We start from the raw sequence: 26,886 nt of genomic DNA on the forward strand, positions 1-26,886 counted from the left end.
ATATTACTCGATTTATATGTAGCTTTATTGTATATTTAGTACAGTGCTTCATATGCTTAAAGCTGTACTTAAGCTAATAAATTAAGTTTTTAAACAAAAAATTAAAAATGTAGCTATAAATTATTTATTAATATTTTTTTATTACAGCAACAAAATTAATAATAAAATATGTGAATACAAATAGAAACAGTATTATAATATTCTTAAAAGTAAGCAGGATTAAAAATATATTTCTGATATATTAAATCTCTATTGTATAAATTAAATTTTTTTAATCATTTTAAATTGGGATAGAATAAGATTTATTTTAATATGCCAAATTTCGTAGAATTTATCTCATATTCTTGACATTAGTTTTAAATTTATTCTTCAGAGAGGTCATATATAGTACAATACAAGGCTATTCATTTAGTAATACTATATTGATTTATTTATAAATTCGAAATAAACTGTATTAAAAATATAAAAAAAATAATCGTAAAACGTTTAGCAGGAACTGTTTAGTTAAAATCGATCCTTGTTTCGGTTTAATCGGGTAAAAGCAATCCAGTTAATAACATAACAGCAAAATTTACGTACACAATAATATTGAATTACATACAAAAGGGGGCAAATTTGCTGTAATGGTCCCCCGCGCCATTTTTTAACCAACGATCGCAATAAACAATAATTTCGGGGTTAAACGGGCCGATCACTTGAACAAAACGGCGAAATAACCGGATAAACACGCATAAAGACGATAACGAAACAATAGTGGGGAATTTATTGAGAATCGATGGCAAGCAGAAAATACGTCCGCGGGTCACGCGAGCTTTCAAGCTTTCGCAACAACAATAAGGTGAGCGTACGTGGCAGACGCTGCATGCGACAATCTTGATCTATAAATTAATGAAAGGAAAACGCTGAAGATGAAGGCTTTAGTATCTCTCTTCTCGAGCTTCAGAAAGGGGGTATTTATTATCTGTGTATGGAAAAAAGAGGAAAGCCGGAAAATCCTATTCGATGCAGAGAACGGTACGCTTCAATGAGCGAAAATCTGTTTTGCCTTTAACGCTCCGTTAAGTTTCATTCCAATATTATACAAATTTATGTAACATACTATATAATTCAATTTCAGTGGCAGGTTTTTTGGTGTTTATATAAATACACACGAGCCTATGTATGCAATCGATTAGCAATTTCAGCTCATTTATAGATAAATTTGGCTAATATTTGAATAGGATTGCTGAACAATATACTTAATAATGTGAAAACTTATTTGTTTAAAGTTTATTAGGGTATACACTTACTTGATTGTTAAAACTATCGTTTCTAGTCAGTGCTTAGACTAGACAATGGTCTAGTCAATTCCTATTGTAATGTATGGATCGAAGTGAACCATAATTTTCATGTTTATGTTTATGATAATGACGTAATAAACATACAAAATAATACTGTAAATTAAAAGCAGAAAAAATATAGTTTATAACAATAAAATAGTAGAGGACCTTCCGTTTTGATAAATAAATTATGTTCCAATACACTTGAAGACTTGAGTTAACTTTTGGCGATTTAAGGTGACGGATTGGCTAGAAGAAATCCGAAAATCAAAAGTTGTTTTTTTCTAGATTTAAAAGTTCTAGGCTCGCGTGTAGTTGTCTTTGTCGCTTTTGACGTAAGCTTCACTGGTTGTGAACTTAGGGTTGTACTCTTGTGTATTTTCGTCGGATGTGAATTGGGAAGTTAAATAATAGTTAGATCAGAAACAAGAAAGCAAAGATGAATTACTTTGCTATCTTGTTCTATAAAGGTTTTCTTTAACAGTATTTAACTATTTGTTTAAAACATATTTTAAATATTGTCTTTTTATTAATAAAGTAGAGAATACATTTTTTAACCTAATATTTTATTAATACGTAGTAATTCATATGTAGTAATTAAATTAAAATTTTGTCAATTTTTAGCTATGTTCTAATGCTTGCACTATATTCTCTGGAAGTTGTCCGAACCGAAGTTCAACTGAAGTCGGCCGAGGTCGCCAACTTTCAAGTAGCGGACACACTGCCACAAATTTCATATGCCATCCGGACGGCGGCCGTGAATGACGTCCGCACGGCGGCTGCTATCACGTACAGCTGGCATATTTGCGCGTGATCAAAAAATGTGCCAAATAATCGCCATTTTTAAATTTTCACATTAAAAAAAATACGCTACTGATAATTATAAAAGTTTTTGTGGTCACTCACCAATACAATATCAAATAAATATTCAATTTACGCAAAATCTGTGTCGGCTTTTGCGAAATGCCATAAGGCATAAAAATGATACTTCAGAATATAAATACCACATCTGTGACTATCCTAGAATTTGTCACTATCGATTCTAAATCAGTATTCGTTATGGTGTAAAATTTATATAAACCGATCTAAAAAAATAAATAAGGATATTTGAAACGATTTTTTTTAACAAAATCAAGTACCAATAATTATTTTTTAATTAATAAATTTTATATAAAAAAACATATAATAACGATATATATTAGAAGAATATATTATCAAAAATATAATTAATCCCTTTTATGCCCTAAAATATTATAAGATGTCAGTAAGAGTCTGTTGAAGTCCCCGATGAGCACGTGGTATTATAACTCGAATACGTGACCACGATGCAGTGCTCGACGTGCATGTTGACCATAGGACGCCTACGCGCATACGAAAATTGAAGCGAGTTACTCGTTCTATCTCAGTTTGCAAAAAAACATATCATTATCTCTCTCACTCTCGTCACTTAACACGCAAGAGAGCGAAAGGGGAAGTATCTCACCGCTCACGCTCGAAAGAGCAGCTCCTACTTCGGTTCCTTTGACTTCGGTCCGTTTGCCGACAATGTTTGGAAGCGCTCGAAGCTGGCCAAGTCGACTGAATTACTCCCACTTTACCTCTCGTTCTCGGTAACCTCGGACAACTTCTGAGAGATTTTAGAGCGGGCAGAAATGAACTCGACCGAAGTAACCCTCTATATTCTTCGTCCTTGGCCGACCATGGCCAACTTCCAGTGCGTGTAGTGCAGGCATAAAACTATCAAAGACAATGTATTTTAAAATTGTCCGAATCGTACGTTATCACACGTTTTTGGCGTCTTTTAAAACATTGAATTTTAAAAATTATGTCAATATAAGTTAATTATCAAGAATATTTCTTAAGAATGTACCTTATGCAAAAGAACTCATGACGCGACTTCTGTTCCAAATATTCTTAATAAAATAATAAAATCAGCATATTAAAAATATAAAATTACTTTCGGCAAAGTAATTTTATATTTTTAATATGCTGATTAAATTATTTAATTTTCATCCTGCAGATATTTTACAAGCTTCACGTTTTGTAATGTAATGTATTAAATTAAAATCATTTAAAAAAAGATTGCGACCGTGTTTGAAAATTATAGAAAATATTAAAAAAATGCCAAAAATATTTGATAATAGATACGTTGAAACATTAAAAAAAACTATTTTTACACATTTTTTGCTGTCTTTGTCAAAAGGTATTTTATGTTTTTAATATGCTGATTTTATTATTATATTTTCTTCCTACAGGAAAAAAATTAAGTTTAAAGATATTATGTTTGTAAATTATATACATATAATTTACAAGCTTAATATCTTTAAACTAATTTAATATGTTAGTTTATCTTATATGTATGTAAGTTAAGATATATTATAATTGTAAGATACAGTGATTTTCAAATTATATTTTATTTAAGTAAATTTATTATTAGTTATTTATTATGTATCAGTCTTTTTTTTGCCTAAAATATCTTAATATGTACATATTTAAATGTATTGGTATTTTAAAAATAAAAAGTTATATATCAATAATATTTCACATTTACTACTAAAGTAAACTAAAAAAATACTGTATATAACTTTTTGCTTATAATATAATATAAATTATGAAAACCCATTTCATTAATTATTTATGAAACGTATTTTGTCAAATAAATAAAATATAATATACCTCCATGAAATATAATATCTTCCGGCAAAGTTATGTTACATTCCACCTAGTTTGGTATGTTATACTGGGTCTTTCTTTATATTACTTCACAAACTGAGTGTATGTCTTCCTTGATTTTTCTTCGACAGATCAACTTTATAAACTTTTGTGTCTGCGCTGAAAGTTCTTTTAAACTCAAGCCGAAGTTGGTCAAACTGCATACATCACAACGGAAACGTTTCAAACGCTAAATATATTTAATTAAATGTTAAGATAAATATTTCTTATTATAGTATAAAATAAATAGTACTACAAATTATTATTATTCGCATGAATAGAATCAATTTTATCTTGTTTGTATATTATATTATTTATACAACCTTTGCGTCGATGGTAATTTGCTAGTCCGTTAACGAGGTAAGAAAATGTGCTTATTTAAGAAATTAATGAGGCTCTTGTAGGCGCGATAAATAATTAAGCTGATTAATTCGCCTTGAACGGTAATACATATTTATATGGCATCCATGGCGTGTTGATTTCGTTTAATTAGCCGAAATAAAACATTTCAACATCGCTTAAGGGTGAAAAGTTATTATTTACGACGCTATTTAATTCAATGTGGCGCGCCGATGGAAAGTTTCTAAATTTGTATCTACGTAGGGTTAAACGTACGTATAAGTACGTAGTATATATATTTTATATATATAAATTATACGCAAACTTGTGATTCGCTCGATTAGACGTTTAATAGCGGAAAGTTTGCTGCGAAGGCGAGTTCCACGGTTAATAAATAAAATTTTATTGTTTCGCATTTGCGTTTAATTAATTAATAAATAAGTTTTGGTAATTATGTGATGAGTTATTTGTTGGTTCATGGCGGCAATAACTAGGGCATTGTACATTATAATTATTATATCGAAGCATATAAATAAAGCCATTGTAAATACCTACTCTTTTTGTTAGTCGATCGTTAGCGTCGATCAATTTAAAGTTCAGACTCGAGATCAAGAGTAAATAAATTCTGGAACCAATATAAGACATGTGTTTTTTAGTTTTTTTAATATAATATATATGCAACAATAAATCTAAAATAAAGCTATTATATTAAAAAAATAAACAATGTTTATGTAATTAAGTTAAAAGTCTTATAATATGTCAGATATGAATTCTACAAGTCCTGTTTATATAAATTATGTAGGCTTTTCAAAAATGTTTATATGACATTGTTAAACTAAAATTTGATAAACATTATTTTCCACGTTGTTTCATATTGTGGCTGTTTTTTACTTTGTTGAAGTAAATAGTAAATGAGTATATTTTTATTTATTTCACAAAGTGTGTTGTTTTATTTAATATTTTTTTATTATTTGCAGTTAATTTTTTCTTTTTGTTTCTTTCCATTATAATTTAACAAAGAAATTACATATTTTTTTATACGAGTCCAAACTGAAACAGAATGCAGCACAAGCCAAAAAAAATCTCTGTCGGATGGCAGACGAGGATATTCGTGAGCTAATTGCATTGCTCCTTAGATACAGATACGAAATATGTTTACGCCTTAAAAAATAAGCACTTCAATGATAGATAACCAAATTTTGGAATAACAATAGTATTATGTGCAGGGTAAAATTTGTTGTCTAGTGCGTCCATTCCAAACAAAAAGCAGTTTTTCGTCAATACTTATGAGTGATGAACGTCTTGAGATAAATGCATTATTAAGTGGTCCGTGCAATATTTTTAATTATTAATGCAATTGATTAGTCACGAAATCATTTTTTCATTATTGTGTGGATAATTATATGTGACCTTACTTAAAGAGCTATTTTTATTTTTTTGAAATTGTCGTTAAAAGGACCTCAAAATGCAATTGTTGTTAAAACTTCACAGTATTTTACCAAATTGCACTATATAATAATATTTTTAAATATGAATACATATTTTTTTGTACATCTATAAAGAGATAAAATAAATTTATTACGTCATACTCACCAATTTATCATTTCTTTTATTAATATTTATTATTATTAATCTAATACTTAAGTATTTGTAATATTTGTATTAATATCCGTAAAGTACTCATTTGTATTTGAAGTGAAATGTTATAAGAGTTTTAATTTCTATAAATAAAAAAATGAAATGTTTGTAAAATACATTAACACATTATTAATAGCATGATTTTACTATTTTTGGTTTTTAAAAATTATTCACTTGTTTTTGTGTTTTTTTTTATAGTATTTATAGACAAAACCACAAATAGCCTACAAAAAATAACTCATATTTCCAAGTTATTATTGTGCATCTGTAAAGTTTTATAATAATTTATAGTTTATTATATATAAATTATAATAATTCCCAGACTTTAAGTCTGGTGGTTTAAATATCAACTTGTAGGTATTCATTATGTTTAATTTACTTACCCTGTTTATAAAGATTTGTCTCGTTGTAACGCATTGGGCTTACGCATGACAGGTTTTAACAAGAGATTTTTTTTATTTTAAAGTAATTTTTATAAAAATATTTTTGTAACAGCAAATATAATTAAAAATTATTTTATAATAATAACACTTAATACTAATGAGATTTCAATAATTAAAGCGCAATTTTACTATATTTGATTTTAAAAAATTATTTACTTATTTTTTTTTTAATATTTATAGACAAAATCAGTATTAGCCTACAAACAAAATATTGAAACAAAATAATTTTTTTTTCCAAAATTCCAGAAATGACACATATTTCCGAATTAATATTGTGCAACTGTCGAGTTTTATAATAATTTATAGTTTATTATATATATTTTTTATTTATTCTCAGACTCAAAGTCTCGTGGTTTTAATATCTACTTGTAGGTATTCATTATGTTTAATTGACTTACCCTATTGGTAAAGATTTATCTCGTTGAGTTTAAAATATATATTAATTAATTGTTTTGTTTTATAATCAAGTTGTGTGTAAGAATCTAAATTAATTATGTGATTGTGTTTTCGATTCTTCTTAACTATACAAATAAATTGGAATATTTTGGAAACTTTAATTGTAGTATGTTTTTTATTATTTTTTTATTACAATAGATTTATTTATAACAAAAATAATTAATAGTTTCAAATAATTCATAATATTACCAAAAAAACAAATTTGATAAAACAAATAAGATATTTATTTAAATTGCTCTTTTTAATCCTCATTCACACACAAAAAAATTGTGTAACAAAGCTCTAATATAAATTTTAATAATACTGTTTTATCGCGTTATATTGATACTATAAATCAATAATAGATTAGCAATATTTTTAGAAGTAAATACATAATTTTCAGAAAGAGGAAAATAGTCTAACTTAGGAGATAAAAACGGCCATTTAAAGAATTACATTTTCTTACTGGGACTGCTTAGTAAACAACATCGAAAATTGCGATAAGATTTTATGTGACTTACGAGGTTAGTTTACATTAGACTATAAAATATAACTTTATTTAGAAAAATATTAAAAAGCAAACTGCAAAATTATTTTTTTATTTTGTGAACTAAAATTGTTTGTAATACAAATCAGATTTATTAATTTATTGGTGGTGCATTACTTGTAACATTAGAAGATCTGAAAATATGCATACCTAATTTTTTAATTCTAGTAAAAAATTCAGCATGAATTAAACGTAATAAACAACAATCCACTAGTATGCGATAGTAGACACTTAATTTAGTTTGAGATTAAACCAATCAATCGCCATTTGAGAAAAAAAAGCGCTTTTCAAATGCTCTTAGAGAGATTTGTGACCCTCGGCTCTGGGCGTTTCGATGTTGAAAAATCCAAGTTTTATTCAATAGCCTAGGGTGGTAATGGTTGTTTCGTGAAGCAGCGATAGTATTAGAGCGAAAGCGATTATTTATCCTTAACGCGCCGCGTTAAGGGGTTAAATTAAGGTCCGAAATGATAGTGCCCAAAGGCCCGGGGCCCCGTTGCGGTACAATAAAACACAATTTCAATTGAATCCAATTTCCCCCAGGGCGCCGCACTATACTATATTACTACCTGACCGGCCAAACTCGGCACAAGTTATGATAATGCGGATTCAATTCAATTCAACGGCTGCCAAATGTACCGTGAGTAACCCGACTTGCTTAAGTGACTCGCTCGCTTACCTATGCGGGGCCATTTTCCTCTCGATGGCGAATTTCCTTGAAAGCGCGAGAAAACTCGCGGAAAAACGAGGCTGTTGGGTTAGCAATTGTATAATGCTTAGGGCAATGAATCTGGCAACAAAGTGTTCCGGGATGTTGTATAAAAAATAAAATAAAAAAAAACATACAAGGCGAAAAGATATCAGATTACTTTTTCTTATAAAAATAGTTGCTAAAGATTATCTAGAGATAGTTATAAAACATAATATCGCATTGTAACATTTTATTTATTTTAATATCTGACGTCAAAACATCTAACACCAACAAGTGGATCAACAAGATTTACTAATTTATTTAAAAAATATATTAAACACATATGTTTGTGTTATTGGTAAAAAATATCTAAGGCGGTGAGTTTTTCAGAAATTAATTCATGTTAGCCGCTACAACATATGGAAAATGGTTGCGCGCGTGCTATATTTTCTGAATGCGAATAATATTTTAATCACTTCTGATTTTAAGTGTGTACTTTGTTACTTCAGCTGTTAAAAAGTGACTCACGGTGATGGCCCAATTTAACGATAAACCTATTTTTTCTTTAGCTGGCCTAAAAAAATGCTTTATCATTAGCTAAATTGATCTTTTTATAATTCAATATCATCAGCTAAAATCTCTAATTGTGAATAGAAGAGTGATTAAATTTATGAATCCAACAAGCACAATTCTAGATAATTTTATTAAATATCTTTCTTTGTAACATAACAGGCATTAGTCTAATACGTAATACGAGAATAGAAGCAAACAACACATACGAGGAAGTAGTAAGATACCAGAACTTAAACATAATGATGTGAATCAGTGTCATTCATATTAAAATCAATTAACGACTCTATGCATGACTTAGATTTTTTTTATTCTCCCTCCGTTAGATAAAATACAATCATCACTAAATGCGATCTTTCAGACATGATAAAAATTAAAAAGCACTAAAATTCATGTGGGATTCGAATCTAAGCCTCTAAGATAATTTACACGCTTATTTAAAATTTAAACTTAATTTAAATAAAATGTAAATGTATAATAAGATATAGCAAAGAGCAAAATTCGGATAAAACCGTGTACAAAAGATAGTAAATAATAATTTTTGTTTGTTATATGCATAGTTTTTAAGGATAAGCTTAAGCTAGATGTAAACATAACATTGCTTAAATAGCATTTGTATTATTTTCGAACACCTGAAAATTTTCTATGCTTAAGTAAGGCAATAGAGACTTAATCAATGTATGTAGTTTTACAGCTTTAAAATAAAAAAGTGTGACATAAAATTAAGTTTATAAAAAGTATTTCCCTGAATTTTATATATATTTAATTCATTTTTCCTATTTTATAAAAGGCTTTAGTATGAATATTTGTATTTATTAAATAATATTACAATAAGGAACATAAAATCTCTCTGTCATTATGACTATGACTAATATTTTTTAAGATTATCTGATTTTTATTTTGTAATCAGATTTTATGTATTATTTTTAGATATACATCGTATTTTACCAACAATGGCTTTTGCCGGAATTTGCATTAAAAGTTAATTTATTATTTTGCACAATTTTGGTAAAAAAAAAAAACAAGTGGCCCTAATTCGATTTACATGTTTTTACATTTAGCCATTGTGCAACTAAATGGAACAATATGAGTATCATACGCCTTTTTTAATACATAAAAATGTACATTTTATGGTAATTCATACGGTCATTGGCGAGCGAGCAGATCAGAACTAATTTGTTTTTTGGCACAATTCCACAAACACACACATATATATATATAGCAAAAAAATATAACCTTTACAGGAAAATTACATTTTTACGTCGCTCTCACTGGTAATTTATAAGATAAAAGTTAAATACTGCGGTGATTTATAATTAAATGTTTCAAGGGTTGCTAATTAAAATCGATTATTCGAAAGAATCATATCTTTAAGAGCAGCTTTCACTCTGTTGATAATTTATGACGGTAATTTCTGCACTTATAAAACGTTAATCGTTGTTGGGAATTTATGTGCCGACATTATGTAAAGTCGAAAGTTGCCCTAAGTAAGTTTAGGGTAACTTACTTCGTGCGGAATACTTTATAGTTACAATGTGAAAAATGCAATAGGTCCACTCGGCTCGCTTCGATGCAGTTCGGTCGTAAATATGAAACTATTTTAATATTAAAAGAAAAAAATGAGTTTTACCCCGTTTGCATTGAGCAGAACACTTTTGTGATGTTAAACTAGCATACTATATAAGCAGAGTCAGGATTATATATTTTACTAATTCACTCTATCATTAATGATTATTTGTTAAAGTGGGAGAACCTAACATTGTAAATTTCCTAAATGCTGTACGAGAAATATTCAGAAAGTAAAGATACAAAAAGTAACAGTTATTTTATTTTACCCAGTAACACTGCAGTGTTACTAGAATTGTTAAAAATTTGCAATAAATCTAATTATTTACTGAGCCTAATAATTACTTTGCTTCTCTATAACGCATCTCTTTAAACGCCATTGTTGCTTTTCCTGTGAATATGTAATAAAGATTGTTTCATAAATAATCATAAACTAGTTGCAGTGCTCTGTGCGCTAATTAAATTAATAATAATAATTATTCACATATATATTTACAATCACTGTGAAAAAATATCAGTCACACAGGATTCACAGTCACAAGTTCGAGTGGATACCATATTTATGAAATTTAAATAAGCTTTTAACAAGATTTTTTATATTTTGCTGTAAAAACTCTTGAGCCTTGGATATTCCTTCAATTACTAATTTGATTATGTATCTCAAAGTTATTAAGCATGAACAAAAATGTGAAAATCTAAGATCCTTTAAAAACTTTAAGCGATTTTTCATCTTTTTCGTTATTAATTATACATTAAGAAGTCCCCATAGCGACCACTTGAACAACGAAAACAGAAATCTTACATCATTAACTTCTTATTTCATTTATTGATTATTTCGGTAGCTATATTTTATAAAAAATTGAGCTTTTTTCAAATCATATATAATTTCAAAACGTAATGATTAATTAAACCGTTTGATTGGCGGTTTATTTACAGTTGTCACTATTTTAAATTTAAGCTATTCAAAGTTACAATAAATTATTCTTATTTTAACTTTCTACTCATTTTAGAAACCTCTTTTATATATGTATATTTAAATTATTATCATAAAATTATATTATATGATGAATTTTACAGCCCTGTTAAACTGACAGTTTCTAGTACATAAAATAGTGTTATGTCGTAATGTCGATTATATCTAGTCAATATTTAGCATATACTTTTTTATTACACCCAATATAAATTCAATGGCCGCCATTTTGATTCTCTCTTTGAAGATTTATATTATTCGATGTTTTGACATTGAGGGTATATAAAATGTAATATTTTCGGTTTATAAATTATGGAGATCGATGTGGCGTTTCAAAATGTGCTGAACTAAAATATTTTACCTTTTTCGTTTAACATTTGACAGTTGGCAGCAAACTTTTTCGAGCAATTTTCACGTACTAGGTGGCAGTTATGTTGGCCGCTTAACATCTAGGTCATATGTGCATAAAAAATACTAATAAAAATATCGTTGGAGCTTAATTTATATTGAATAATTAAATTTATATAATTTAAATAAAAAGTAAATCATCAAAATGTTACACAATAAAATATGTGTATCAAAAAAAATGCCCTAATGAACTGATATATTTTTATAAATATAATATCATATTATATAATCAATGACCAATACATTTTTAAATACACTAATATAGCATTTTTATCTTTAATTTGTGTGAGTAATAGTTGTTTATTATTTGGGTTTAATTCTTGCCTATTTTGTTATAACAGTATTTTATATTTTATTAATTTTAATCCTCAATGTCGAACGACGTCTACTTAAACGATAGACGGTACGTACAATTTTAGTTATTACAGTATTATTAATCAAAATTAAATTTGTGATTTGGTATTATTATTATTATTATTTACGTTTAGTGTTATGACGGACAGTCTCTAAATTACATAATTACAATATTATATATTAAATTCAAAGAGGCGTGCGTGTTTTTTCCCTCCAGGCGAGTGTTTTTGATAGCAAACATTTTCGCGCTGACATCGGTATCTTTCCCTTTTGCAACGTTTGCTTTCGCAGAGTTTAAAATAAGAGTTTCGCCCGGGCGAAATATACACCCGGATGGGGGGCCACGGAGGCTCCGCCACCCACCCAGAAGCCCGGAGGCTTTGTTTGCACTTAGTTTTCCCGGATATTAATTTCTGTTCGTGTTTACCTTTGTGATTGATCCGCGCTTGTGGCAGCTGGCTGTATCTGTAGGTGTCACGGCGCATCCGCCACCACACACGTCATATATTGTTTTTGAGCACCCCGGTAAATCGCCGCCTGTTTGTTTTGATACCTACTGTGCGAAATGTTTGCGGGCCCTTCGTCAGAGAATTTTTTTTCACGCGCTCTTTCGCTTCTGATAAAATTAATTGAGTTTACAATGCGGCACAATATCGGCTTTGTTCATCTTAAAATAATAAATCACATTTTTATTTATTTGTTTCAAGATGAAATGATGTTTTTAGCAATGCGTAAATATATGTTCTTACTTAAATATAATCGCAGTATTCCAATTCAATCCTTAGTTAAGTCTGAAGAACATCTACCTAAACTTCTGAGTTTAGTTTGTAGCCAGTTTTTTATTTCAAATAGACAAGACATTAAAAGTGGTAAACCATCAGAAACAAAACATCCTTGACAAATCGCTTTGTTTACTAACTTATTGCGGAAGTTATTATACAGTTAAAACAATAATCGATTGCCACAAAATAAATATAATATAAACTATACAAGTCGTAATGACAGCTATTCTTTCTGAGGCTATTTTAATAATATCCCTTTGATAGAGATTTTTGTTGATATATTTTTTCATGTAGTGTTTTGTCTTAATCTGAAAGATCGTTAAATGTATCACAAATGTATAACCAGAGAAGTAAAATAAGTCTGTGACTATCAACCTGCAAGACCATTCTGCTGGACAACACAGTAACTCTTATATTTTTTAGAATTTTTTGATATATTTTAAAACATTTCGTAGTAAAATAATTATACTAAAGTTTTCAATAATCAGATAACTGAAACAAGTGACAACATGCATTAATTATTATAACATATTTTATTAGTGGTTGTTCAGATCTGAACAACCACATGCTGGGCTTTGCCCACACCGGATGTTCATATTCTCAATTTTCCCCTGAGGATGGCCGGGCGAATCTGGCCGAAACGTAGGGACCATGATTCCACACGGAATCAAAAAAGTACGCGGAGTAATCCGACTCCTAGAAATATTAACCATATATATATATATATATATATATATATATATATATATATATATATATATATATATATATATATATATATATATATATATATATATATATATATATATATATATATATATATATATATATATATATATATATATATATATATATATATATATATATATATAGTTGTTTGTGTTCATCGTATGTGCATGTGTCTGCCGTGCAATTAGCCAAGATTGTGGTAACCAACCCCTTTGGAGGTGAAAACCGGCAGATATTTGCGCGTAAGTAGCACAATTTAATAAATAGTATAAATAGATTGATTAATATAATATATAAATAGTATAAGATAGAAATAATTAGTATTGTTACATAAAAAAATGGCCGATAGCGGCGTGAATATAGCGGGCGTAATTACGCCAGAAAACAGAATAAAAGAAATGGATGAATTAAAAACAAAATTAAATGTATTGTTATCAAATGGTAATATTCTATCAAAAGAAAAAAAAACCATTATAACTAATACATTTGATATTATGTATAAACATTTATTAGATGTGTTAAAAAATAATAAGGACGATGTAAATAATAAAAATGAAAATAATAACTCAATATTTGAGTTGTTAAATGAAGTTAGAAAAGATGTTTATAATATAAAGGATAAACTAAATTTAAATAACAACATTATTAAAAATAAAATGCAAAAAAAACATTATTCGGAAATCGTAAAAAAAGGAAAAGATATTGCGATAATTATACCTAAAAATTTGCAAAATATTGAGCAGACAAAAAAGGATTGCAAAAATTTAATTAAACCAACAGAATTAGAAGTTGGAATACAAAATATAAGACCAATAAGCAAAGGAGGTATAATAATTACATGTGATAGTAAAGAAGATGCATCGAAAATTACGACAGATGCAGTAAAAAAACTAGGAGATAAATATAATATAAAAGTAGGAAATTTAAAGAAACCAAAAATAAAAATAATTGGAATTTCTGAAGAATTAAAATATGATCAACTAAAAAAGTGTATAATGAAACAAAACACATGTGTAGAAGAAAACAAATGCTATTTAGAAGTAAAATATATTAAAAAAAACAAATTTAATAAGTATGATGCTATTATTGAAGTAGATGTTACGACATTTAAAAATATAATGGATGTAGGCAAATTAAATATTGAATGGGATAGGTGTAAAGTATATGAAGACATATTCATATACCGTTGTTATAACTGTTATGGTTATAATCACAAAGCCAGTGAATGTAAAAATAAAAAAAATTGTATAAAATGTGGTTCGGAAGAACATTTAATAAATCAATGCAACAAAAAAGAAAACTGTGTGAATTGCTGTAGAGCAAATAAATTACTAAATCTTAATTTGAATGTGGAACACAACTCCATGGATAGAAATTGTTCAATTTATAAAAGATACGAGCAAAATTACTATAATAAAATACAATATAATATAGTATAGCAATTAAAAAAATCAAGTTCATATGGGAAACAAGAATCAGTAACTGGGATATTAATCAATGCACAAGGTTATTTAAAACATAAAGAGGAAATAGAATTAATTACTGAAAAGGAATATCCAATATTTTTAGGGTTAACTGAAACCCATATCACAAATGACATTGAAGAATTTGAACTAAATATTGGCAATTATAATATAATTAGATGTGATTCTAATTCCAGACATACAGGAGGTGTTATACTGTATATTAGAAATGATATAAAATTCAATACTATATTTAAAAATAATCAAGATAAGACATACTGGTCTATCACAGTTAAGATTTTTATTGAAAAAATTCCCATAATATTATGTATAGCATACAGATCTCCAAATAGTAATCCGAATTTGTTCATAGAATTTATAAATAATATTGCAGAATGGAGTTTTGATCAAATTTTGGATACTGTTTTAATTGGAGATTGGAATTTTAATTGGAACAAATGTGAAGATTTTTACACAGCAAAATTAGAAAAAATATCAAATATATTTGGTTTAAGACAATGTGTCAAAGAAAATACAAGGACTAATAATAGATCGAGCACATTAATAGATTTAGTATTTACCAACAACAAAAAAATTTATTGTGAAGTAAAATCAACTCCAAGAATAACTGACCATTCAATTGTATATATTTATATAGAAAAACATAATGAACTTAAGTTTAAAAAAACAAAAAAAATTGATATAATTAAAAAAATTAATTTTAATAAATTAAGATTAGAATTACAAAAATGTGACTGGAATGTAGATAATATGGATGTTAATAGGATATGGAACAAAATTTATAAGAATATAGTAGATTGTAAAACAAAAAGTCAATATAATTTTAAAAAGGAATATCGTTACAACCCAAAACCGTGGTTTAATGATGATGTTAAAAATGCTATAAAGAAAAGAGATGAGTCATACAAAATTTTTCAAATATTAAAAACAGAACAAATAGAATATAAAGTCTTTAATGAAAAATGGAAAACATACACACAATGTAGAAATATGGCAGTCAAAGTATTAAGAATGGCTAAAAAGAAATGGTATGAAAAATTGATAGATGAAATACAAAATGATCCAAATAAGATGTGGAAATCAATAAAACAATTAATTAATCCAACTCAGAAAAACGACATAATAAAAATGGAAATTAATGGAAATATATATCAAGATCCTTATATAATGGCAGAAAAGATGAATACATATTACATTGAGAGCATAGAAGAAATTGTAAATTCAATACCAAGGATTAGTAATTTAGTACAATATAATAATAAAACATTAATTGTAAAATTTAGTAAATTTAAATCAGTATCATTAGATGAAATTCATAACATAATATGTAAATTTAAAAAAGGAACTAGTACTGATGAACTAGATATAAATATAATTAAAGAAACATGGGAAATAATAGGAACTAAATTAAATTATTTAATAAATAAAGCACTCTCATTAGGAGAAATGCCTGAAAATTTAAAGATTGCTACTATTGTACCTATACCTAAAATAAAAAATAGTAAAAAAGTTGAAGAAATGAGACCAATCAACATGCTACCGTGTATAGAAAAAATAATAGAAGAAGTAGTAATCAAACAATTAAAGGAATTTATTACTTCTCAAAACATAATATGTGAACAACAATCGGGATTCAGAGAAAAGCATTCCACTGAAACTGCATTACAAGTAGTGATAAATGATTGGCTGTTGGCTAAGGATACAAACAAAATCATTGGAGCAGTTTTCTTGGATTTCAAGAGAGCCTTCGAAACAATAGACAGAGAAATAATGATGAAGAAATTGGAGAGTATAGGTATAAGTGATATAGTTTTGAGATGGTTTAATAATTACTTATATAAAAGAAAACAAAAAGTTAAGATAAATAATGTATGTTCTGAAGAGAGGTTAGTGTATTATGGAGTACCACAAGGGTCTAAATTGGGACCATTGTTGTTTGTTTTATATATAAATGATATAGTTAATAACGTAAAAAAATGTAAAGTTCATCTATTTGCGGATGACACATTGATCTATTGCATGGGTGATAACATTGAAGAAGTTGTGAGTAATTTGAATGATGAATTAGGTGTATTAGAGATATGGTTAAAGAATAATGTACTTAAATTAAATGAGAATAAAACTAAATGTATGTTTATTAATTATAAAAATGTGTTAGATGATAGTACCAAAATAGTAATAAATAACTCTAATATAGAAATAGTGGATAATATAAAATATTTAGGAGTAATTGTTGATACAAAATTAAACTTTAAAGAACATTGTAATTACATATTAAAAAAAATTAGTAGAAAAATAGGTTTATTATCTAGATTAAGAAATATATTAAGTATAAATACAAAAAAATTAATTTACAATAGTATAATATTGCCCCATTTTAATTATTGTGCAACACTTTTAAATATGTTGAATAAATTAGATAAACAAATGTTGCAAAAGTTACAAAATAGGGCAATGAGAGTAATCTTAAATAAAAATAGATTAACTAATTGTAAAAGTATGATTGATAGATTAGAATGGTTGAATGTTCAAGAAATATTGAGTATGAATGTATTAGTATTTATATATAAGTTAGAAAATAATATGTTACCACACTATTTTAATAAGTATTTAATAAGAAATAAAGATGTACATAAATATAATACTAGAAATAAAGAAAATTTAAAAATAATTAAGTATAAGAAAACGAGTACGGCTAGGGGAATTATGTACGGAGGTTTTAATTTATATAATAGTCTTCCAAGAGAAATCCGAAACAGCAAAAATATAACGGGTTTTATAAATGGAATAAAAAAACACCTTCGTACATATAGAAATAAAATATTATAATATTAAGTCTTTATTATTGTATATTTTTTCTTTCTGTTATGTATTTTTTATATATTTTTATATATGTTTACTAAATTTGTTAGATGTAAAGATTAGCTATTAAGCTAAATAAATTAATAAAATAAAATAATAATAATATATATATATATATATATATATATATATATATATATATATATATATATATATATATATATATATATATATATATATATATATATATATATATATATATATATATATGTATAGCTGTAGCTAAAAATAAATTACTAGTGTTAAATTTTTTTTTATTAAAAAACTATAAATTATATATACAATTATTAAGGTAACCATAAAACTTCTCATATTTCAAAAAAAGCATTCAACAAGTTATAAGAAACACCGATGTTGTGTACCTTAATACAACAAGAAACCCGTGTCATTGCCGTGTCACACTTTCGATCAATATGGATTTAAATATCCATCAACGTCTTTTATCCATCCTTCTCAAGTCATTCACGTCGCGTTGGTTAAAACTAGATAAAGCGAATTTATCATCATGTTTTCAGCATTATCAGTAACATAGGCTTATATCAACATTTTTATTGTTATTGTAACATTTATTCAGTATATTTTTCTGTGGTATCTTGTATATTCTTGGAGCGAAGAAGTAGTACGAACATCGGTATGTAGTGGAGTCAAATGTGTATAGTTTGGTTTTGCACTGCATTTTATACACCGGCATGCGCGTAAACCATATACTCAATTCGCACATTGAAGAAGGGTAGTAGAAATGCGGCGTTCTTCTCAATAGCTGCTAGGTTCGTGGGTACAGTTCACGGGACTTCAGATGCGCGTGTGTTAAATCGCTACAATATCTTTAGTATTAGCGAATTACAATTGTATAATAATTGTAAATACAAATATGTCGTCTATACGATAACAATTTCAATGCTCAATTATGAAGCCAATTATTATATAATATAATTTGATAGAAAGTTTAAAGGTAATGATAGGAATTAAAATATATTTTAAAAACATTATTTGGTAATTTTTTGTGAATTTTGTAGGTTTCGTTTGAAACACAAGTTTTTTCTGGCGCATTTGATAATCTTAAATTTCTTTAATCGTATTAATTATATATTACATATTTTTCAATCAGCTGATAATAAAATTGTAATGTTTAATTAATACATTTATATTAATAATTAATGCTAAAATTTGACTTTGATTTTTTTTACACCTGATGTCGTCCATATATTTTAATTTAAAAAAATACATGAATGTTTTTATATTTTAAATTGTTCCTTCCTGAACCAAGTTGTATTTGTATTCACATATATCTTTTAGAAAATATTTTATAATGATAATATATAAATTCATATATTCTGTAAAGTATTTGAATATTTTTATCCGACATTTTCGTATATGTTGGGTACGTACAGGTTTCAGAAGCCACAAAAATACGCATATATTTATGCACAGTAAAAAATAATCCCTCAAAAATTATCCCAACCCACCCTCTTGGCAAGTGAGAGTTAATCGACTCAAATTCTACCTCAAAAGACCCAATCTCATTTAAACGCAAAATAAATCTTAACGTCCCGCAGAGGATTTCTACTTTTAAATTCAAGACATATTGCTCACAAAACACGAGCCAAAAATAAAAACACGTAATCCTCGCGGCGCTAAGTACGAAAATATTTCCATCCCTCCGATTCAATATTAACGTCTGGCAAATGTATCGGCACCGGAAAAGTCCCAGAAAATACCCCGAGGATTACATAAATATTTCGTGCAAACTTTGAATTGTCTCTATGAATATTTTAACTGTGCGTTTTACAACGGGTTCCAAAATCAAGGCTGACTTAAAATGATGGGGTAGTTTTTGCGCTATTGTGGACACAATTTTTTTGACACATGAAACTTTTTCTAAAATTAGACTTTGTAAAAATATAGGTTAAGTTTGTTCGCCAGCCTGATCCGACATCTTGTTTCAAAAAAGCTGCTTATAAGAAATAAAAAAATCATAAATTCGTCTAAAACAAATTAAAAAAAAAATGTTAACTGGTTAAAAACATTTAGAAATATAAATTTTAATAAAAAAAACAAATAAATGTTTGGCCTTTATTTATGTGGGTTTTCAAAGACGCGATAACTGTTGTAACGGAATAAGTTTTTTAAAAAAACTTATTCAAGATGTTTATGAGTTATTTTATGATAATTTAATAAAAATTAGCGATAGTCATCGTGTCATTAAAAATCCATACAAATGAAAAAAAAACCTTTTTTTTTAACATTTTTTTACATGTTTACTTTTTTCATTTATTTGTTTAAAACAAACTTATATTTTTTCATTTTAAAAATAACCGCCATTTTTAAAACGGAGCAGGGTAATTAAAAAACTCAGTCAATATATTTATAGGAGTTATTTTTGAAGCAAGTTTCATGGCAATTTGGTTAAAATTATTTTGAGTGAAAGTTGTTTACAAAATAACTAATGAATATCTTCACAAAGTGTTTTGATTAACCTGATCCGTTTAAAATAACAGCTATTTTATTATATAAAAAATCATAAATACGTTTAAAAAAAGTAGGCATTTAAAGTGGTAAAAATATAAGTTATAAAAAATACAAATATATTTTATAAAAAAAGTAAAATATTTATTCCTTATTCGCTACTTAGTTTCAAAAAAGCAGCGACTAAAAAAACACCAAGTCGCTACAAAATTTAATAAAAAGATATGAGTTAAAAATAAAAATTCAAATAAAATATATAATGTTCAAAAAAAAATTGTATATAAAAATTAAAAATTCCGTTTAAAAGATCATAAAGAAAAATGGGAAGAGAGCATAAATGTTTTATAGCAAACATATACTAAAATAATAATATTATTACACAGAATAAATTATTTGATTAGATAATTATTGTAAATTATCGATTAGAAAGTAATAAAACATATTTAGTTTTTAGTTTTCACAAACATGAAAAGAGCAAATTAGTTGTTTCATTAACCCAGATATGCCCACTGTCCCATGGGTAGGACACTAAACTTGTGTCACTGTTTTTTATAATTATGACGTTTTTATTACTTTTACACGAGTCAAAACGTGAATGAACTCATAAAAAGGGTCTAATAATAAATCCTAAACAATAAAATCCGGAATATTGTTAAGTATAGTGTTGTTTGTCGTCTGTTGAAGTTATGCTGTTTTTTTCGCGTCGAAATTATTGATAATGAGTCGTCCAAAGTGAGTTTCTTTTTATTATATTTTTATAAAATAAATGTTTTCAGTTTATTATTAGTCTAAGCAAATAGTTTCTGAAAGTATTTTGTTTATTGATACATCGGTTATTGTAGTAAATTGGTACCAAACATCGTTGTCCTACACATGGGACAGTGGGAAGCGGCTTTTTTATTTTTATTTTTTAGGAATATGAAATTACACAAGATCGTAAAATATTTGAGAAATGCAAACCAGGATAAAAATATAATTAATATACTGCCTCCGATAAATAGTTGTGAAGATATAACTGACGAAGATGATGGAAATTTAACTGACGAAGATGATGGAAATAAAGATGAAAACTCAATAAACAGTCTTTCTACCGGCCAACTATTGTCTGAAGGTGAACAAGTGAAGAGAAACAATTTTAGTGATAGTGATAGTGATTTCAACGTTCCTTTTTCCATTATTTCTAAAGAGAAAACCAAATTAGCAAGAAGGAAGAAAAAAATAGTAGAATAGAAATTAGCTGATATTAGAACCTACATATGAAAAATGGCCAAATATGCACTTTGTAAATAATAATCTAAGTCCGATGGATATTTTTGTCTTATTTATTGATGGTCTCATAATTAAATTATTTGTTAATGATTTTATACTAGGTATTCTCAAAAAGACCGTAAATTTATAAAGGTATCCTAGACAAATGACTTCAATCGATACAATGAATTTATGGGTGGAATAGATCGTGTTGATCAGAACGTAAGTTTATATAAAACATCTATAAGAGGAAAAAATGATATTTTCCCATTATTACACATATTCTTGATACTGCAGAACAAAACGCATGGCAAATTTATAAAACAATGGGCGAAAGATCAGATAATTTGAATTTCTGTAGGCGAATTGTGACCAACATATTAGAAGGATATGGACAAAATTCACAACATGTAAAAGGACGAGTATCTGCAAAAAAAAATATTGACATACGATACGATAGAATGGACCATCTAATTATAATTCATCAAAAACAAACCAAATGTGCACATTGCCACTGTAAATGTATGACAAGGTGTAGAAAATGTGATGTTGGATTGCACACTAAATGTTTTATCGATTACCATAAAGCAAATTTTTTATTTTTTTTAATATTTTTATATGTTAAAATTTATTATTGATAATTTTGTGACAATATACATATTAACAACTATTAAATGTGTTGTAATATATGAAATATCTTAATTTTTTTATTATTTTTTAATACCCCATTGCCCACTGACCTACAGGTAGGATGGCATTTTTCCGGAAAACTAATGGCGATTAATTTTTTTTTTTTTTTTTTTATATTGATTTTATATATATATATAAAGCAAATTCATTGATCAAAATAAAATTTTAAGAGAACAAAATTTGCTGGGCATATCTGGGTTAATAGAATATTATAAAAAAAATTATGATGCTTTCAAGTTTATAATACGCGAGAGTTTACAATGGTCATCACTATATAAAGGTTTTAATAATCTTTTGACTTATAGTAGAATCACAGTTTTGCTGTTAACAATATATTGGGACGGGTGAGTCGTTTTACGTGTTTTTATGATAACCAAATTCAGATATTAAAATTGTCTGATGCTCATGGACAAAAGACGAAGCAAGAGTGGTTCTGAAATATTTCTTTGACATTTTACATTGGTTTCATTTAAAAATTGAATCTTGATTGTGGACTTTAAATTGATATATAATGACTCAAATTATAATAATATTTTCACTGCTTACAATTTTTCATCAAAAGTTTTATAAAATATAAAACACTTGATGCATTAATATATTTTGAAATATAACCTTCAGAGAAAATAACAGCAATGATAAATTACCTTTTTAATAAATTTTACTGGAATTTAAAAAATATATTTTTAGTCTTTGTATGTAATGTAATTAATGTAATGTATATAGTAAAATATAAATGTATAATGATCTGGTTTTATATATATATATATATATATATATATATATATATATATATATATATATATATATATATATATCATTATTCTTTGTTTATTTAAACTATATGTGTGTATAAAAAAAAAACTATATTAATATATAGAAAAATAAATTATTATTTATTTCAAGATGATGTAGTAAATTTTTTTTACGCTACAACGATTTATTCACGTACAAATATTTTTTTATTTATAATTAAAAAAACTTTAAAAATAATAATAATATTTGGTTTAAAAGACCTGTTATAAACGAGTATCTTAATCTTATTGTCTTAAATTGAATGTCATTTTTTATCTTGTTACTATAAAATAATACACACAAAGATATCGTTTAAAATATATAAATTTTATTTATGACTATAATTATATACACAGATTATTAAAATTGTAAGGTGGTATAGTTTCGAGAATATGACATATTCGCATCACTGCAGTTCGCCACTCAATACCATACAATGGCAAGCGTATTAATTAAATGCAGTCCCGTACATGTTCATTGTGCTCATAGGCATAATCTACGCGGAAACTCGTCCCGTTGATATTACGGACTATTCAAGAGGCGAACGCAGGTATTCCGGTGATGGCCCTGCCCAAGATCAAAGCGTGAATATCGTGTGTTCCTTCATACGTGTTGACCGCTTCCAAGTTCATGGCGTGCCTAATGATGTGGTATTCATCAGAAATTCCGTTGCCCCCTAGCATATCCCTCGCGACTCTTGCAATATCCAGCGCCTTTCCGCACGAGTTCCTCTTGATCAAGGATATCATATCGGGGTGGGCGAGGCCCTCGTCCTTGAGCCTGCCAACTTGAAGGCAGCCATGTAGAGCCAGGCTGATATCGGTAAGCATGTCGGCCAACTTCTTTTGTATTATCTGATTAGCAGCTAGCGGTCTTCCGAACTGTTTCCTATCTAAAGTATAGCGTCTGGCAATCTCGAGACATGCTTCAGCAGCGCCCAAAGCCCCCCACGCAATACCGTATCTGGCATTGTTCAAACACCCAAAGGGACCTTTCAACCCTTGAACGTTAGGTAATAAGTTCTCTTCGGAAACAATGACATCGTCCATCAATATCATGCCGGTATCGGACGCTCTCAGTGAAAACTTGCCTTCTATTTTAGGTGTAGCTAGACCTGATTTGACTTCTGATCGATCTATTATGAATCCTTTTATGATTCCACCGTCTACTTTCGCCCATATGATCATAACATCAGCTATAGGAGAGCTAGTGATCCACGTTTTAGAGCCAGATATCGCGTATGTCTTTGTTTTAGGGTCGAATTTTGCTTTAGTCTCCATTGATCCTGGATCGCTTCCGTGGTTTGGCTCAGTTAGACCGAAGCAACCCACTATGTTTCCTTTGGCCATTCCAGGTAAGTATTTATTTTTTTGAGCGTCCGAGCCGTACATATAAATGGCACCCATTGCAAGAGAGCTCTGGACGCTAAACGCCGATCTGTATGCAGAGTCGACCCTCTCTACTTCTCTTGCTAGGAGTCCATAGGTAACGTTCGATACACCTGCACACCCGTAGCCTTTAATGGTGCATCCCAGCACACCTAGCTCCCCCATCTCTGTAAGTATATCTTTGTGAAAGAGTTCCTTTCGGTTGGCGTCCAACACTCTGGGTAGAAGTTTCTCCTGGCAGTAACTCCGGAACGTGTCCCTCATGGCTATTTCGTCTTCGGCTAGCTGCGATTCCAGATTTAGGGCGTCCTCCCAGTTGAATACGGGTTTCGAAGTTGAGTTGAAACATGTCTGAACTCGGCTCAAATTTTGCGGTTTAGTCAATAGTTGAGAGCAGTTTTTCAAACTTAGGAGCGAGCGCACAAACATATTGGTATTATGGTATTTATATACCAGTATGGAACACTAACCTCAAAACTGGTCGTCAGCTGTATAGCGTTACGCAACTGTTTTTTGACCTTGAACCGAAGCGTTTACGTTCACTGTCCCATGGGAGATATTTTTATCCGATTTTTACGAGTGTTTACCACCAATTTGGATAAATACAGAACGCAGCACTGATTACACGTAAACGACAGACCGAATGACGTTTGTTATCGGCATACAGCCGTCTCGCTCTTGTGAGTTTGGCGCATGCGCAGTTTAGCACTTTGTACGCGAAGTTGACCGTGAACAAATTACAGGCGTGCCAAACTCTCGGGCCAAAACGGCGTTAAATTATTAAATTGAGTTATTTAGCAGGGCATCGAACCGTTATTTTTTTCGTTACGGTTCAATTAAATATATAATATATATCAGTTCGGTTCCTGTTTCCGTTTCGGAATAAATATCGGTTTTTACGGTTTTCGGTTCAGCTCCGAGTGATTATTGTTTAGATGTTCTTATTTGTATTAAAAATATTTTTGTACTATATTTTAAAACATTTTATTTCTTCTATTGCTCATAAGTAAACTATATAAATTGTGGTTGCAAAATCGGCAAGATCAAGGTCAAGGTCTCTTGGTGACAATCTAAGTAAAAATATTTTTTTCTATCTAATTTGTGTTTAACTGACATCCGTCACCATCCGATTACCAATAGTAAATAATAGGTTTGGAATAAAAATTGTTTTAACCATTAAATTAAAAAACTTTAATAGTAAGTTTTAAAATAATATTGCCTTAATAAAATAAACTAAAATTATAATTGTTTTTTTGCCTTTTTTTGCAAAAAAAGGTTTATTTGGTTGATGGCGTAAGCCAAAGAACTGGCGTAAAAAACAATGAGCGTCACATATTTCATTTTTTTATCCAAAACACACGGACTATGGAACTAACTCAACCACACGGTAGGAGTTGACTACCAGTTACTATGATATTACATATACATATATAATTTTTTAAATTTATTTTGTGCATAATAGTCAAAAATAATTATTTTTATAGTGGGATGTGACACAGACGAAAAAATCTTGAAATTAGCATTACTGCTTCAACAAGAACAAGCGAGACAATGAATTTTCTTACGCGCATGTATCGCTTCTCCCTCGCATTCACAAAAAGAACTCTGATGCAATATTGTAGTACGAATTTTTAATATATCAGTTAACTGCAAACTGTGTTTAGATTCGGTATAATCACAGTTTTTCATAGTGAATTTTTAACGAAAAGATTTTTTTTGGAACGAAACCTAAGAAAACTGCACAAAGGAGGTTTGTTTGACATTATGTAAACCTCTGACAAACTCTCCAATGTATGCCGATACGCTGCAGTTTCCCGATAATAATCGTTATTGAAGTGCAGGTAGAAAGAAAAACAACACACAATCGTATTTTTGTGTGACGTATACGACTTTATTCTTGTGACTCGGACCAAGCACGTGCGAATGTATGTGTGTAAAAATAGGAAGATTTGACGTTCACTGACTATATATGTTTGGAGTTCTGAGTAAGATCTATATTTTTAACTAAAAATATAAATTAAATTATTTAAAAATTATTGTCTTAATATTATCTGTAGACCAGTTTGCCTAATACACTTTGCAAAAATTCTCAGTAAAAATATAATTGATAAAAATAGCATAAATACAAAATATTATATTAAATAACTTGCCTTACGACTTTTATAATTTATATGATTTTAATTAATTTAAGTTATAATTATATAAATTAGAAAAGTCGTGAGGCAAACTTTATATATAATATATAAATGTATAACAAAGGTTTAATTAACCTTTTGTACAAACAACTCATTGGTATTTATACAAATTTAAATTAAAAGTCAGTAAATAAATAATGAAAAAACTTTAGGCGTATGCTTATTATACAAAAAGGCAAAAAATAGATTTTAAATTAATTATTCTCAAGAACTATTTTATTAAAATTATATTGGTGTTAAATTAATGATTATTTTTTA

At 28.1% G+C, this 26,886-nt stretch overlaps 2 protein-coding genes across 2 annotated transcripts in view; one reads left to right on the forward strand and one right to left on the reverse strand.

Annotated features, from left to right (window-relative positions):
* LOC148237000 (uncharacterized) overlaps positions 1-26,886 on the forward strand; it is a 495,914-nt gene that overhangs the window by 149,895 nt on the left and 319,133 nt on the right. The window lies entirely within an intron of this gene.
* LOC148237001 (glutaryl-CoA dehydrogenase, mitochondrial) lies at positions 23,354-25,116 on the reverse strand. The gene has a single exon (XM_088183243.1). It carries the CDS (start codon positions 24,860-24,862, stop codon positions 23,579-23,581), a length of 1,284 nt encoding a protein of 427 aa, XP_088039369.1. The 5' UTR covers positions 24,863-25,116; the 3' UTR covers positions 23,354-23,578.

This window comes from Plectrocnemia conspersa, unplaced genomic scaffold (genome assembly GCF_051122295.1).
Source record: "Plectrocnemia conspersa isolate PC_06_02 unplaced genomic scaffold, ASM5112229v1 ptg000003l, whole genome shotgun sequence".
NCBI classification, from domain to species: Eukaryota; Metazoa; Arthropoda; class Insecta; order Trichoptera; family Polycentropodidae; genus Plectrocnemia; species Plectrocnemia conspersa.

What these genes read in the sequence shown, in the direction of transcription:
- LOC148237001 (XM_088183243.1), bottom strand. Translation starts at nt 24,862, where the DNA reads ATGTTTGTGCGCTCGCTCCTAAGTTTGAAAAACTGCTCTCAACTATTG.